The sequence below is a fragment of the Nerophis ophidion genome, linkage group LG12, assembly GCF_033978795.1.
Source record: "Nerophis ophidion isolate RoL-2023_Sa linkage group LG12, RoL_Noph_v1.0, whole genome shotgun sequence".
Lineage (NCBI taxonomy): Eukaryota > Metazoa > Chordata > Actinopteri > Syngnathiformes > Syngnathidae > Nerophis > Nerophis ophidion.
Window position 1 is genome coordinate 60,890,489 of NC_084622.1, and position 15,626 is coordinate 60,906,114.

General features: G+C 41.1%; 1 protein-coding gene across 1 annotated transcript in view; it reads right to left on the reverse strand.

Annotated features, from left to right (window-relative positions):
* Window positions 1-15,626, reverse strand: part of LOC133563647 (RNA cytidine acetyltransferase-like) — a 51,555-nt gene that overhangs the window by 8,047 nt on the left and 27,882 nt on the right. The window contains exons 10-14 of the mRNA XM_061917905.1: window positions 15,100-15,193; window positions 14,924-15,022; window positions 8,002-8,138; window positions 6,296-6,420; window positions 4,451-4,601 (exon numbers count right to left, since the gene is read on the reverse strand). Of these exons, the coding sequence (XP_061773889.1) occupies window positions 4,451-4,601; window positions 6,296-6,420; window positions 8,002-8,138; window positions 14,924-15,022; window positions 15,100-15,193 (606 nt within the window). The remainder of the gene's footprint in view (window positions 1-4,450; window positions 4,602-6,295; window positions 6,421-8,001; window positions 8,139-14,923; window positions 15,023-15,099; window positions 15,194-15,626) is intronic.

Below are 15,626 nucleotides of genomic sequence, written 5' to 3' on the forward strand. Positions count from 1 at the left end.
ACAAGTGAAAGCATATAATTGTAACTACAAAATACAGACAAAAATAAAAAAAATAAAAGCATCAATAATAAAACAGGCAAACAATTTACAGTCACAGAATAATAATTACCATATAAATAAAACTACACAATATAAAACCAAACGTAAAAAATCATCAATGAACAAAGTAATTTCAAAACTCAGATCAAATATTACTTTCATTTTAAAAACCTGTTTACTTTCAGTGCCGGTGAGAATTTGAGACAGGTTATTCCAGAGCGATACAGATCTATAAATAAAAGATTTCCGCAAAGCATTCTTCCTGGGACGAGAGAGTACCAAATGCCCCTCACTGGACACCCTGGTATTATGATTGTGCATAGTGCTACTGTCAACTATTTGGGCCATAAGAAAAGCAGGAGTTTTACTACCGGTTACTGATTTGAAGAAAATAAGGGTATTAGCTAACAACCTGTTCTGCACTGTTAGCCAGGAAAAAGAAGCATGCATTTGGTTTACATTGTTTTTTAGTGAACAACCCAGAACCAGCCTTGCTGCCCTATTCTGGACAATCTGGAGCTTACTGATCTCACCACTTGCAGCAGATGCCCAGACTGTAGAACAATAGTCCAGATGACACAAGACTAAACTCTTAATCTGACAAAGAAGAGGTGGATCAACAATAGCAGCACATTTCCTGGAAATACCAACAGCCCTTCCCATCTTTGTAACTACACGGCGTGGCGCAGTGGGAGAGTGGCCGTGCGCAACCCGAGGGTCCCTGGTTCAAATCCCACCTAGTACCAACCTCGTCACGTCCGTTGTGTCCTGAGCAAGACACTTCACCCTTGCTCCTGATGGGTGCTGGTTAGCGCCTTGCATGGCAGCTCCCTCCATCAGTGTGTGAATGTGTGTGTGAATGTGTGAATGTGGAAGTAATGTCAAAGCGCTTTGAGTACCTTGAAGGTAGAAAAGCGCTATACAAGTACAACCCATTTAACCCATTTATATCACTGATATGATTTGATATGATATCACTGATATGATTTGACCAGGATAGAGTGCAGTCCAGCATCACTCCAAGGAGCTTGGCACTTCTGACCTGTTCAACTGTTGAAATACCTAGTCTCAGATTCAACTTTGGGTCACAAGATAACCCTTGCCTGGTCCCCAATACAATACATTTGGTTTTTGAGATGTTAAGGACAAGTCTGTTACATACTGTCCAGTCAGGCACAGCTTTTAGTTCCTCACTCAATACTACATTAAGTACACTGCATGATACTCAATACTACATTAAGTACACTGCATGATACTCAATACTACATCAAGTACACTGCATGATGGTGCAGCATAATATAAGGTTGCATCATCAGCATAAAGAACCAATTTGGCACGCCTGGTAGCCCAAGGTAAATCATTGGTGAATATAGAAAAAAGTAAAGGTCCCAGGCAACTTCCCTGTGGAACACCACAATCCAAACTTCTGCTATTAGACAAGCTGCCATTAAAATACACCTGTTGAGATCTTGAGGACAAATAACTCTGTATACACATTAAAGCCGAAGTATTAAAACCATAACATTTAAGTTTATCAATCACGTGAAATGCAGCACTAAAATCTAACAGCACAGCTCCAACCAACATAGAATTATCAATATCATTAAGCCAATCGTCGGTCATCTGTATAAGAGCAGCGGACGTAGAGTGGCCACTTCTATATGCATGTTGACAATCAGTAGCTAGCCCATTTGACTGAAAGTAAGCTTGAATGTGGGCATACACACATTTCTCCAGTAGTTTACATAAAGCAGGTAGGATACTTATTGGTCTAGAATTGCCCTCATTGAAAGCCGATTTGGCATCCTTATGTAGAGGAGTAACCTTTGCCAGCTTCCATATGTTTGGACACAGGCCAACTTGTAAACATCTATTAAAAATATGACAAACAGGCACTGATATGATACCAGCAGTCATTTTCAGTAACTTACTATCCAGGTTGTCTACACCAGCTACCTTGTTGTCCGGAAGAGAGTGTAGTAACCTCTCAACCTGATGAAAACTGAATTCACACCCCTTATTATCAATTATAATATTCCTGATGAGCTCAGCTGATTTGTTGTAATTGGATATATGCCTTAATTGAGATACCTTGTCAACATAATAGTTATTAAAATGATTTGCAATGTCACATGGCTTAGTGAGTACCAACCCATTTGATTCCACAAAAGGTGTACAGACATTGTTCTTTCTACCCATTGTTTCATTCAAAACATTCCATAGGTTTTATTCTATCATATCTCACATCATATAAACTCTGTTTGTAATATTCCCTTTTTTTCAGTTTCTTTAACTTTGTGAGCTGCTTTCTTAAGGAACAGTACTCAAATTCGCTCCATTTTGTCCACTAAAGACGCCGAGATCATTATCCATGAGTTTGTTAAGTCTCGTCTCGATTACTGTAACGTATTATTTTCGGGTCTCCCCATGTCTAGCATTAAAAGATTACAGTTGGTACAAAATGCGGCTGCTAGACTTTTGACAAGAACAAGAAAGTTTGATCATATTACGCCTGTACTGTATATACCTTTATATACATATATACATACATATATACCTATACTGGCTCACCTGCACTGGCTTCCTGTGCACTTAAGATGTGACTTTAAGGTTTTACTACTTACGTATAAAATACTACACGGTCTAGCTCCATCCTATCTTGCCGATTGTATTGTACCGTATGTCCCGGCAAGAAATCTGCGTTCAAAAGACTCCGGCTTATTAGTGATTCCTAGAGCCCAAAAAAAGTCTGCGGGCTATAGAGCGTTTTCCGTTCGGGCTCCAGTACTCTGGAATGCCCTCCCGGTAACAGTTCGAGATGCTACCTCAGTAGAAGCATTTAAGTCTCATCTTAAAACTCATCTGTATACTCTAGCCTTTAAATAGACCTCCTTTTTAGACCAGTTGATCTGCCGCTTCTTTTCTTTCTCCTATGTCCCCCCCTCCCTTGTGGAGGGGGTCCGGTCCGATGACCATGGATGAAGTACTGACTGTCCAGAGTCGAGACCCAGGATGGACCGCTCGTCGGGACCCAGGATGGACCGCTCGCCTGTATCGGTTGGGGACATCTCTACGCTGCTGATCCGCTTGAGATGGTTTCCTGTGGACGGGACTCTCACTGCTGTCTTGGAGCCACTATGGATTGAACTTTCACAGTATCATGTTAGACCCGCTCGACATCCATTGCTTTCGGTCCCCTAGAGGGGGGGGGTTGCCCACATCTGAGGTCCTCTCCAAGGTTTCTCATAGTCAGCATTGTCACTGGCGTCCCACTGAATTTGAATTCTCCCTGCCCACTGGGTGTGAGTTTTCCTTGCCCTTTTGTGGGTTCTTCCGAGGATGTTGTAGTCGTAATGATTTGTGCAGTCCTTTGAGACATTTGTGATTTGGGGCTATATAAATAAACATTGATTGATTGATTGATACTCATGCCTGTCAACAATTAAACCTGAGTTGACTGAGGCTTTCTTAGCCGTGTCTCTTTCTGTCATTAAACTCCTAAGTCCATTATCAATCTATGTGGCAGACTTAGTTTTGACTGAAAACTTTTCCAAAGGGGCATGCTTGTCCACAACACTCATGTACATTAACATAAATAAGTCCAGTGCAGCCTCATGGCTTTGGATATCGAATTTCCATATTGTTACCTTTTCTTTGTGCATTTCTGCTCACTATTTTCCCACTTATGACTGGACGCAGTGGACGCCTTTAGACTTCCTCACACTACAGAATTGCCCAAGAGTCAGAAAAGTAGGCATGATAAAGAAAAATGTGTGCAGTTTACGTGATAACTGTAAATTTTTTTAACTTCTATGTACACACACAAACACGTATATATACATAAATATATATGCACATGTATGTACAGTATGTGTGTATATATATATGAGATAAAGTTGCACATGATATAGGTTACATACAATTGTACATCACTTTTTTTTGTATTGAACTAAAAGAAGGCAATTACTCTTTGGAAAACAGGCCAACATAAAAATGATATGATATAGTTCCAATGTAGTCGTCTATGCAAATTACGTTTTGATGATTCTTGGAATTAGATGACATAAAACATTAAGGTAAGTTATAGATTTGAGTATGTGGCAAGGCATTATAGACAGAAAAGGTACAAGAAGGTTTTTAAAAGCGTACTAAGAATATGCTGTGGTACAATTTAAAGTTTACTGTATCTGTTTTGACTACTGGTAGTTGCAGGTTATTGGATAAAGTGTCCTGGAAGGTTTAATTGCTTTTTTTTAACCATTTTAGTCAGATTAGTCCAAAAATATTCATGAATCTTTTTACAGGGTTAGAGCCTCCAATTTTGGTGTGTGGACAGAGCGAAAGAGAGGAGTACTCTTAAGAGGAAGGGAAATGTTACCTGTAGTCTATGAGCACTTTTTGATAAGGATACAGATCACACGTTTGTGGAAGTGCACAACCGGTTATGAGCCTGGGAATGTTCAGACAGTCCAGGCAGAGCACGTCATTCAGCCACTTCTCTACCGCGTCGCCTGGTGCGTACCGAATGGATTCGTGGAGGCTGACTTCATGTAGAGTACGAGCTGTGCACAAGGTCAGACAAAATGTCAAATGGCAGCTCAACAGTACAACAGTGACGTACAGATGAGGGACGTTGTTATTTAATTGCATTTGATATGCTCTCAAACAGGCTGCTCATTAGGAGGATAACAATAAAACGAAGACAATAATTCACTTTCATAACAATCTTACTTTTTTGAAATTAAAAAAACATTTGGCGGATCACATTCTGTTTGTATAATCCTCCATTTTAGTAATCATTCAGCATAACTTATAATATATTGTTCGTAGGGCTGGGTGATATATCGAATATACTCGATATATTGCGGGTTTGTCTCAGTGCGATGTAAAAAATGACTATATTGTGAGTATTCAAGCATACGTTCTCACGCTGTACCTTTTAACTGCGGGCATTACACTACAGGTGTTTCTCACTCTCTCGTCTCTCCTTCTCACAGAGAGACAACACAAGCGCACCTTCTTACATAAGTCACATACTGTCACACGTGCCACGCCATACGCACTCGCGGAGCAGAGAGATAGCGACATGGGTAAAGTTAGCTGTCATGCTAGCAAAGCGGTGCGGGTGGTAATACGAGAGAGAGAAGGTGAGAATCTGGTAACAAATGGAGGAAGAATAATTAATTCCCAAGAAAAACAGCACGGACTCGATCGTCTGGCGGTGGTTTGGCTTCAAGCGGAAAGATGTCGAAAAGACAACCGTGATATGTGGCAAAAGCGTTGCTACAAAAAGTGGCAGCACTACTAATTTGTAGCATCATTTGAAAAGTCACCTACTAAAGAATGAAGAGTGCTTGAAACTCTGCATGTCAACATCTCCGGCCGGTGCCACACCAACACGATGCCGAAGCAACCAGCACTGACCCAATTGAGCCTGGCGTCTTCCATCAACACCGTGTGAAACAAATTGTCAAAAACAGGAGCTAACGTCCGCAGGAACCTACCACATAGCGAAGGACATACACTATTTGATTTCCTATTATGCAGATCATTTTAATTGAGTTATTGGAATATATTGTGTGACATCATGCACAAAAGTGCACTTTATTTGTTTTAAACTATTGTAGTGGTGTTCTGTACAAAAAGTGCACTTTAATTTAGTGTTGTTTTGATATGTCATCTTAGTGACATCATGCACAAAAGTGCACTTTATTTGTTTTAAACTATTGTAGTGGCGTTCTGTACAAAAAGTGCACTTTAATTTAGTGTTGTTTTGATATGTCATCTTAGTGACATCATGCACAAAAGTGCACTCATAGCTTGTTTTATAATGTCTCTGACAATCTTGCACTTTCTGTTTTGGAAATGAAATGAATGTTTGTGCCACTGCTTAATAACTGTTTCATAAATACACTTTTGGTTGTGATTTCCCTCTCTGCATGAAAGTTTAAAAGTAGCAGTATGAAGAAGAATGTTTGAATGTAGACACATAGAATCATCATACTGCTGTCATTATATGCATCAAGTGTTCATTCAAGGCTAAGGCAAAATGTGGAGATATGTATGGTGTATTGTCACACGGCCTAAAAATATCGAAGTATTAATAAAAGGCCATATCGCCCAGCCCTAATTGTTCGTACACATTTTTAAAAAAAGAACTAAATCCACTGTCTTCTGTAGTAAAAGATGGAGGCGGCTGCTAGCATGGCACGGCACAGTCCAGTACAGTGTAGGATAACGTAGTAGAGTAGAGTACCTGCTGCTAGCCTGGCTGTGTTGGTGTTTCTGTTCTCTGCGGACATGCTCTGCTGGCTGTCTGCACTCTGCTGTCTCAACTGCTGGATCAGTTTGAGGGAGAGGGAGCGACCTGTGCCTTCATAGCTGCACACATTGACATGGAATGAGGCCACAATGACACAACACTAACCTGGTAAAATACAAGAGCTGGATAAAGAATTTTGTCTTCACAAAGAAAATACTGCCAAGTTTTGACTAATACTGCCAGAGAAGTGTGTTTTTTAACATCCAGTCTACCCCAGTGCAGCTGTGGCTACAAATGTTGCTTACCACCACCATTTGTGGATGAATGATGGGTTCTCACTTCTCTGTGAGCGCTTTGAGTATTTATTTGATGGAAAAGCGCTATATAGATCGAATCCATTATTATTCATTATAATTATTATGTCTATAAGTAGTTAGCAGAGGTGAATTTGGTGACATGAGACACTGTTGTGCATGCATTCATTTATGGTGGCCCACCTCAAATACAGTACAGTTGGACCACTACAAACAGATTAGGAGTTACCCTGACTGATAAAAACATTACAATGGGACTTTTTGCACAGTTTGTTTCACAAACGTGTACAGTAGATGGCGTCTTATGTTTGCTTCCTAGCACATCTCATGCAACTGGAATCAGTCCATGCACTAAGTCTGATTTCTCAAATAAAGCAGCTTGAAGCAATTGACCATTGAATTTCGGTTTATGCACTAAGAAACCAGTTTAGTTGCGCCAATTTAGTGACTTTGTCTATATTTAGCTAGTATTCAGATTCGACCAGATTATCTTTTTTCAAAAAACAGACTATTGACTTATTGGACACTTTTGGAGACTCTTAAAGCTGGTACATGCATATATATTAGGGATGCACCGAAATGAAAATTTGTGGCCGAAGCCGAATAAAATTTAAACGCTTGGCCGAAGGCCGAATACCGAATAATGAATGCAGTTTTTCACAATTTTTTTAATATTGCATAAGTAGCCTAGAATAAATATTTAGACATGTTTTTCAGATAAAGTAATTTTTTATTGAATATTGACATTTTTTTAATATTCAAGTAGCCTTTGCTTTTCAAAAAAAGCACAAAGTGTTTCATTTATATTAGGCCTTCAAACAAAACATGCATTCCAAAAAAAAAAAAAGTGCATTAAAGTGGATAAACCCACAACAAATGAATTATTGTCCTTTTGGCAAAAGTCTGCTTAGCCACAGTAGATATGCTAATAATGTAAACAGAGGCCCCACTAAATCTCAATTAAGTGTGTGCTTGTAACCTCATACACTTATACAGGTAGCCTACACAACAGGCTAATAATGTAAACAGAGGCCCCACTAAATCTCAATAAGTGTGTGCTTGTAACCTCATACACTTATACAGGTACACAACATATCCCAACGTCACTGCACGTTGGTTGACTGCGTCATTGCGTCAAAAAATTGCGTCACACGCCACTATTCGGCCTTGTTTTTAACTCATTCCACCGAAGGCCGAATGTGGCTTTTTTTTGCCATATTCGGCCGAATATATTCGGTTACCGATTAATCGGTGCATCCCTAATAAATATTGCATATTTATCAAGAGATTTCTTAACATAGAATACTTTTCTGACAGTGCCAATCAAAACTGAGCACAATCACTAAAGAGTGCACCCTACATGCTCAACAGTCAAAATGGACCTACCCATTGATGGTGGAGGCCATAAAAACCAGATATGGTCCCAGAAGGTTCTTGACGAGCGGTAATGGGATGGCTGCAGCTTCATCAATGACCAGAAGTTCAGCCTGGCCCAGTTTGACGGCATCGCCCGGATGGATGTACTAGAAGCCAGATGCAGAGACAACCTTTATGAGCTAACTTGAAAACACACGCAAAGCTGACTTACTAATCTCGGGCGCAGAAGATTGCATCTCTTAAGTGAGCAAAACAAGAAGCGAAATCCATTTGCTGTGTCTGTATTCATGAATATGGAGAAAATATGCTAATCACTAAAATGCCCGCAATTGCTTGGAATTACATGGCGTCACGTTAAGTCACGTACGGCTCATGAAGTATGCGTGGTGGTCAAGCCAATACCTGTTCTAAATGTGTGAGAGGCGTAGGCGCCATTTAGACTTTATCGAAGAAAAATGCCCTCTGCTTGTATTGTTTTCGGCTGTTTTACGAAACGACGACGAAAAAAGCAGAACCCACTGCAGTCCAAGGGAGAAGACTCCAAGACTCCAAGAGTTTGCAGTGATCACCTCGTTAAAGGTTTGTCTTTTAAACGTTGGTATTTCCCATTTAAATATGATCTCTAAAGATGTCCGATAATGGCTTTTTTGCCAGTATCCCATATTGTCCAAGTCTTAATTACTGATACCGATATCAACCGATACCGACATATATTTAGTCCTGGAATGAAAACATTATTATGCCTCATTTTGTTGTGATGCCCGGCTGGATGCATTTAACAACGTAACAAGGTTTTCCAAAATAAATCAACTCAAGTTATGGAAAAAAAGGCCAACATGCCACTGCCATATTTATTATTGAAGTCACAAAGGGCTTTTTTTCTTAACATGCCTCAAAACAGCAGCTTGGAATTTGGGACATGCTCTCTCTGAGAGAGGGTGAGGAGGTTGTCGATCTCATGATCCACTCTTCCCTCACTCGTGAACAAGACTCCTAAGTACTTGAACTCCTCCACTTGGAAGACGTCCAACCCTCAATCCGGACCAAGCTCTAGCACTGATCGTACAGGGAGCGGACCGTATTTCGTATTTAGAATGCATTAAAAAGATCCATCTGTGTCATGTCTTTTATAATTATTGTGAATGATAGGTAAAAAAACAATAAAAATAACATAAAGTTCAGTTTCCATTTAAATAAAAAATTATGCATATTTATCCGAGAAAATAATGATACTAACTTCCTTGACCCAGCCAGACAGAAAGTTGTAGACCTGCATGCTTTTTCTATGTTGTCATCTGTTTTGTTTTGTAGAATGATGTCTGGAGCAGTTCGATATGTCTGGGAACGCCACGGATAATCATATCACTCGGCAAATCTTATTTTGATAACGTATTGGATATATTCTATTGCATAGTTTGCATGTGTTGCTTGTACCCGTTTTTAAAATGTTAAAGGGGAACATTATCAGCAGACCTATGTAAGCGTCAATATATACCTTGATGGTGCAGAAAAAAGACCAAATATTTTTTTTAACCGATTTCCAAACTCTAAATGGGTGAATTTTGGCGAATTAAACGCCTTTCTGTTTATCGCTCTGGAGGCGATGACGTCAGAATGTGACGTTGCCGAGGTAACACAGCCGCCATTTTCATTTTCAACACATTGTAAACATTGGGTCTCAGCTCTGTTATTTTCTGTTTTTTCGACTATTTTTTGGAACCTTGGAGACATCATGCCTCGTCGGTGTGTTGACGGAGGTTGTAACAACACTAACAGGGAGGGATTCAAGTTGCACCACTGGCCCCAAGATGCCAAAGTGTCTGCCGCCAGACCCCCATTGAATGTGCCAAAGTGTCTCCACATTTGACCGGCGATGACGGACATGGCACAGAGATGTATGGATAACCTGCAGATGCATTTGCAACGATAAAGTCAACTAAATCACGAAGGTGAGTTTGTTGATGTTGACTTATGTGCTAATCAGATATATTTGGTCGCGGCGTGACTGCTAGCTAATCGATGCTAACATGCTATTTACCGGCGATGCTAAGGCAGACATGGCACAGAGATGTATGGATAACCTGCAGATGCATTTGCAACGATAGTCAACGAAATCACAAAGGTGAGTTTTGCTGATGTTGACTGCCAGCTAATCGATGCTAACATGCTCCGCTAATCGATGCTAACATGCTATTTACCGGCGGTGCTAAAGCAGACATGGCACAGAGATGTATGGATAACCTGCAGATGCATTTGCAACGATAAAGTCAACGAAATCACGAAGGTGAGTTTGTTGATGTTGACTTATGTGCTAATCAGATATATTTGGTCGCGGCGTGACTGCTAGCTAATCGATGCTAACATGCTATTTACCGGCGATGCTAAGGCAGTCATGGCACAGAGATGTACGGATAACCTGCAGATGCATTTGCAACGATAGTCAACGAAATCACAAAGGTGAGTTTTGTTGATGTTGACTGCCAGCTAATCGATGCTAACATGCTATTTAACGGCGGCGCCAAAGCAGACATGGCACAGAGATGTATGGATAACCTGCAGATGCATTTGCAACGATAAAGTCAACGAAATCACGAAGGTGAGTTTGTTGATGTTGACTTATGTGCTAATCAGATATATTTGGTCGCGGCGTGACTGCAAGCTAATCGATGCTAACATGCTATTTACCGGCGATGCTAAGGCAGACATGGCACAGAGATGTATGGATAACCTGCAGATGCATTTGCAACGATAGTCAACGAAATCACAAAGGTGAGTTTTGTTGATGTTGACTGCCAGCTAATCGATGCTAACATGCTATTTACCGGCGGCGCTAAAGCAGACATGGCACAGAGATGTATGGATAACCTGCAGATGCATTTGCAACTATATTACGTTTCCTTCCACCCACATTTAATGCGAAAAAAACACTTACCAATCGATGGATTTAAGTTGCTCCAGTGTCAAAAGATGCGAAAGTCCTGATCGTTTGGTCCGCACATTTTACCGGCGATGCTAACGCAGCTATTCGGCCATGCTATGGCTATGAATAGTGTCAATAGCTATTCGCTCAATAGCTTCAGTTTCTTCTTCAATACTTTCATACTCCAACCATCTGTTTCAATACATGCGTAATCTGTTGAATCACTTAAGCTGCTGAAATCCGAGTTTGAATCCGAGCTAATGTCGCTATATCTTGCTGTGGTATTCCCATTGTTTGTTTACATTGGCAGCACTGTATGACGTCACAGGGAAATGGATAGTGGTTTCGAAATAAGGCACTTTAAAGCTTTATTTAGGGATATTCCGAGACCGGTAAAATTTTGAAAAAAACATAAAAAAATACAACAAGCCACTGGGAACTAACTTTTATTGTTTTTAACCCTTTTGAAATTGTGATAATGTTCCCCTTTAAGATCTCGGCCCCTCGTGTTCTCAGACACCACCACCGTTTTTCACTTCCAGGAAGAAGTCACGTGACGAAATACAAGCAATACTCTGAGGAGATGTAAATATAATCACTCGCAATGTGATTAATCAATACTAAAACTGATTCCCGTTTTGTGTCCATTTTTAGCACGACTGAAATGTATAGTACTAGCAAACTGGCAGATGTGCATAAATATTAGACAGGTCAATTTTGACTTTAAAAGCTGGTGGATGACTTAAGAAGATGATTAAAACTAATTATTTTGTTGCATTTTGGTGTTTGCTTGCGGGGTTTTTCTTATAACGTTAATTATAAAAATAATATCACAATTATTTTGTATAGTGCATCCAAAAAGTATTCACAGCACTTCACAGCCCTATTTCACAATGAAGTAAAATAATTTTCCTCCTTAAAATTATACCCTCAATATACAGATGTAAACGTGATTTTTTTTGTTCTAAGTTTCCAAATATGTCCCAAAAAAAAAATCACATGTACATAAGTATTCACAGCCCTTGCTCAATACTTTGTTGATGCACCTTTGGCAGCAATTACAGCCTCAAGTATTTTTGAATACGATGCCACAAGTTTGGCACAGCTAGCATAGTGCAGCTTCACCCATTCCTCTTTGCAGCACCTCTCAAGCTCCATCAGGTTGGATGGGAGGCGATGGTTTTCATCCAGGATGTCTCTGTGCATTGCTGCATTCATCTTTCCCTCTAACCTAACTAGTCTCCCAGTTCCTGTCACTGAAAAACTTTCCAACAGCATGATGCTGCCACTAGCAAGCTTTACTGTAGGGATGGTGTTGGCCTGGTGATGAGCAGAGTATTGAGCAAAGGCTGTGAATACTTATGTAGATGTGTGGTTTTTTTGTGTATTAAAAAACAAAAACTTTTCACATTGTCACTGTAGAAGTATGGGGACAACAATTAAATGATTCCATTTTGGAATAAGGTTGTTACATAACCAAATATGGAAAAAGTATAGCACTATGAATACTTTCCAGATGCACTCTCTCTCTATGAAAACATTTATTGCAATATGTATTTCTTGCGTCTGGAATAGGGTTGTCCCGATCCCGTATTTGGATCGGTCGCCGATATTTGTCAGAAAATGCGTATCGGCAAGGCACGGGAAAATGCAGATCCAGATCCAGTTTAAAAAAAAAACTCTGGTCCGTGTTTTCCAACGCACCAATTTAAATAATACTTTCCACTCTTCTGCTGCTCCCTAAACTCCATTCCGCATTTTCCAGCACACCTTCAAAAACTCCAAAGTTCTGTGTTCTAACCATTAAGACGGCCGTGTGAATTAAAAGGCACGGTAAAAAAGTCAGCTGTGTGGGATTATTTTACCCTACAAAACGAAGAAGATGAAGAGGTGGAGTGCAAAACATGCCACAATAAAGTCAAGCGTGGTGGTAAAGATGTAAGACATGTTAATGACTCTTGCGAGTGAGAGGCTTTTTAGCACTCATCATAGATGAACACAGGAGCAGGCTGACACCTGAGCATCTTCAAGTGCTCGTCTTTGTTAGAAAGAATCTCCCCATTATGCTTGGACTTCAATTGTTTACCCCCCCCTGACTGGGGCAAACAATTGAAGGGAGTGTGTAGATATATATAGTTTTTTAAGTTTACACTTGTTCAAGAGCAAGTATTGAGGCTGAGTTATAGACATTTTATCCCACTCAGGTTGTGTGTTTTGCTTTTTTTAATAATGTTTACAGCATTATTTGAACTTTATAATGTTCACTTTTGTACTGTTTAATGATACCATTTCTGTTTGTCATGTATAATTTTTGATATTTTGTGTTTATCCTTGAATACAAACTATTGTGTATTATTCAAACTCACATAATTCAGCTGGCTAGTTGTTATCAAGAGTACTAAAATCCTTTTCAGCATGAATCTGACAACTAAGTAGGCTAAATAACTTTAAACTTTAATACATGATCGGATAGGCCAGTATCGGCCAGTATCGCTATCGGATCGGAAGTGCAAAAACAATATCGGTATCGGATGCGCAAAAACATGGATCGGGACATCCCTAGTCTGGAATCATCAAAACACAGCGGTGCATTGCCAGCTCGCTGGAAATAGTTTCTGTTGGCAAGATTGCAATTCTATAGTGCAGAAAAAGTGGTGCAGATGATAGATGTTAGCTGCTTACGCAACAACATTGTAAAAAAAACAAAAAACACAAATTGGATTATATGAAACATGAATGTGGAAAGAAATGAAGGACTGGAGCCTATTCCAGCTGCACTTAGGTGGAAGGCTATCCATCCATCCATCTTCTTCTGCTTATCTCGCAGCAGCCTAAGCAGGGAAGCCCAGACTTCCCTCTCCCCAGCCACTTGGTCCAGCTCCTCCCGGGGGATCACGAGGCGTTCTCAGGCCAGCCGGGAGACAGAGTCTTCCCAACATGTCCTGGGTCTCTTCTCCGTGGCCTCCTACTGGTCGGATGTCACCCGAAACAGGCTTTCGGGTGACATCCTGACCAGATGTCCGAACCACCTCATCTGGCTCCTCTCGACGTGGGGGAGCAACAGCTTTACTTTGAGTTCCTCCCGGATGGCAGAGCTTCTCACCCTATCTCTAAGGGAGAGACCCGCCACCCGGTGGAGGAAACTCATTTGGGCCGCTTGTACCCGTGATCTTGTCCTTTCGGTCATGACCCAAAGCTCATGACCATAGGTGAGGATGAGAACGTAGATCGACCAGTAAATTGAGAGCTTTGCCTTCCAGCTCAGCTCCTTCTTCACCACAACGGATGGATACAGTGTCTGCATTACTGAAGACGCCGCACCGATCCGCCTGTCCATCTCACGATCCACTCTTCCCCCACTCGTGAACAAGACTCCTAGGTACTTGAACTCCTCCACTTGGGGCAGGGTCTCCTCCCCAACCCGGAGATGGCACTCCACCCATTTCCGGGCGAGAACCATGGACTCTGACTTGGAGGTGCCAATTCTCATCCCGGTCGCTTCACACTCGGCTGCGAACCGATCCAGTGAGAGCTGAAGATCCCGGTCAGATGAAGCCATCAGGCCCACATCATCTGCAAAAAGCAGAGACCTAATCCTGCAGCCACCAAACCGGAACCCCTCAATGCCTTGACTGCGCCTAGAAATTCTGTCCATAAAAGTTATAAACAGACTGGGTGACAAAGGACAGCCTTGGCGGAATCAAACCCTCACTGGAAACGTGTCCGACTTACTGCCAGCAATGTGGACCAAGCTCTGGCACTGATCATACAGGGAGCGGACCGCCACAATAAGACAGTCCCATACCTCATACTCTCTGAGCACTCCCAACAAAATCCTCATTCAAAAAGGGTGGTTTTCACCACTTCTTAGCAGTTGTGCATGCGTCACACCCACTACTAGTACACGCAATTTTATAGTTTGCACAGACTGTTTTTGCGCATAGAATTTGGATCTTAGAAGACCAGGTCATTCTTGTCTGTTTGAAAAATGCATTTAAAAGGAGAACTCACCTGAATGGTCTGCCTGTGCTCTTTAAAGATGTTCACCCTCACAACTGCCTTGTTGAATTCGGGATTTAGCGACTGGATGATCTCGTAGTCCAGATGCTCCTACATGAGCCAAAGAAGACATGATCCAAGGACTGCTCTGCACGCACTAAAACCCTGATGAATAAGAGACACTTTACCTGATACTGAAGAGCATCAAAGCCTTTAAAGATGAAGTCAAACATGGTGTGGAGGTTGTCTGGGCTTGGTGAGGTTACAAAGATGTTGGAGTAGCTGTGGACAACACAGAACCTTGTTAGAACACAAAGTATTATTAAAATGGGACCGATGATTAACTTCTTCTTTTTTCAATCAATCAATCAATCAATGTTTATTTATATAGCCCCAAATCACAAATGTCTCAAAGGACTGCACAAATCATTACGACTACAACATCCTCGGAAGAACCCACAAAAGGGCAAGGAAAACTCACACCCAGTGGGCAGGGAGAATTCACATCCAGTGGGACGCCAGTGACAATGCTGACTATGAGAAACCTTGGAGAGGACCTCAGATGTGGGCAACCCCCCCCTCTAGGGGACCGAAAGCAATGGATGTCGAGCGGGTCTAACATGATACTGTGAAAGTTCAATCCATAGTGGCTCCAAGACAGCAGTGAGAGTCCCGTCCACAGGAAACCATCTCAAGGGGATCAGCAGCGTAGAGA